Raw genomic sequence first — 1,589 nt, 5'->3', positions numbered from 1 at the left:
GTCCGGTCCGGCTATGGCCTGCTGCACTGCCCTCCTTTTTAGGTAAAGCCTACAGCCTGGGCAGGGCCGAGTATGGCCGGCTGGGCCTCGGGGCAGGGGCGGAGGAGAAGAGCACGCCCACGGTCATCCCGGAGCTCCCCAGCATCTCTTCCGTCGCATGCGGCGCATCGGTCGGCTACGCCGTCAGCCGCGACGGTGAGTGCCGGGGGCCTCCGCGGGCTCAGGAACGCCACCCTATGTACCCTCCCCACCCCTCACCCATCCGTCCTGGTGCTTTGCCCAGCCCGGCCCCCCTGGATCCGACCGGCCCCGCACAGCTTCATCGCACGCTGCTGGCTGGGTCGGGACTGGAGCCAGGTCCTGGCGCTGATGCAGCCCCTGCCGAGCACCCAGCCCGGGGGCAGCTGGGCAGCAGCTGCTCAAATATTTTTTGTGGGCCCTTGGCAGCAAGGTTCTTAACGGTGTTGACCGTGAGGGGGTTGTTGGCCTGCCGGTCCCTTCTCCGCACCCTGAACTCCGCTGCTGCGAGACCTCCGTGCTGTGGTGCTGTCCATGCTCGTGCGCGGCATCTGCAGCCCGCGGCTGTGGGAAGGAGGGTTTGTAGTGGGCTGATGGATTTGCTTTGCTCCCCGGGGGCAAAACGCTGCCTTGGCTGTGTGATGAAATGCCTCTTTGGGTTGCAAGCGCTGCTCCTCTTCCTCCTGCCTGCACCTCTGGCAGCCATCACTAAGCCCACTGCCCGGGTGTGAAGTCCCCTTGGGTTTGGCTGCTGGGTCCCCTTGTCACCCCAACCTGCGGCCACCTGGAAGCCAAAACTTGTGTCACCTCCGTTGCAGGACGAGCGTTTGCCTGGGGCATGGGCACCAACTACCAGCTGGGCACAGGGGAGGAGGACGACGTCTGGAGCCCCGTGGAGATGACGGGCAAGCAGCTGGAAAACCGCACGGTCCTGGCCGTGTCCAGCGGCGGCCAACACACTGTGCTGCTGGTCAAGGACAAGGAGCAGAGTTGATGAAGCGACGCCGCGCAGCCGAGCCCAGCGGGATCGCGGGACCCGCACACACACCCCCCACCTTTTGCCCGGGTCGGGTGACCGGTTTCCAGCTCTGGTCTCCCACCGACGGTGGTGGGGAGGGCAGGAGGCTCCCGGAGCCGGACCCCGGCAGCGTCTGCGTGGCTGGAGCAGGGCTCTTCAGGGATGCTCGTGATTTCTCCCTGCAAGCATGTGTCTGTCTTCCCGTGGTGCCCGGTGCTCTGTCAGCTCCCCCGGGTCAGCTTGGTCCTAAACTGATGTCAGTACTGTGGCTGGATGGGTTTTCCACTTCTCATTTGGGTTTGGTGTACTGTGGCTGGATGGGTTTTCCACTTCTTCTCATTTGGGTTTGGGTTTTTTTTTTAATATTTCCTGGCCTGGCAAAGCTGAGGGCCTTGTTCTTCACTACACAAAAGGGTTTGGGCATTGGGCTTTCTGAGGTCCCCGTGTTCCCCCAGTCTTTGGGTGCTTCCCCCATCCACTTAACCTAAACATCTTTTACCTCTCCAACTTGGATGTGTCTGCTGCCACCCACCAAACCCCTCTGGGCTCGTTC

General features: G+C 62.7%; 1 protein-coding gene across 1 annotated transcript in view; it reads left to right on the top strand.

Annotated features, from left to right (window-relative positions):
* Positions 1–1,320, top strand: part of RCC1 (regulator of chromosome condensation 1) — a 9,530-nt gene extending 8,210 nt beyond the window's left edge. Inside the window, exons 9-10 of the mRNA XM_019471244.1 lie at positions 43–195; positions 837–1,320. Coding sequence (XP_019326789.1) covers positions 43–195; positions 837–1,012 — 329 coding nt within the window. The 3' untranslated portion in view covers positions 1,013–1,320. The remainder of the gene's footprint in view (positions 1–42; positions 196–836) is intronic.
* Positions 1,321–1,589: the final 269 nt, after the last annotated feature.

This window comes from Aptenodytes forsteri, unplaced genomic scaffold (genome assembly GCF_000699145.1).
Source record: "Aptenodytes forsteri isolate BGI_AS27 unplaced genomic scaffold, ASM69914v1 Scaffold321, whole genome shotgun sequence".
NCBI lineage: Eukaryota > Metazoa > Chordata > Aves > Sphenisciformes > Spheniscidae > Aptenodytes > Aptenodytes forsteri.
Note: the sequence above shows the minus strand (reverse complement) of the source record. Positions and strands in the feature narration are given on the sequence as shown.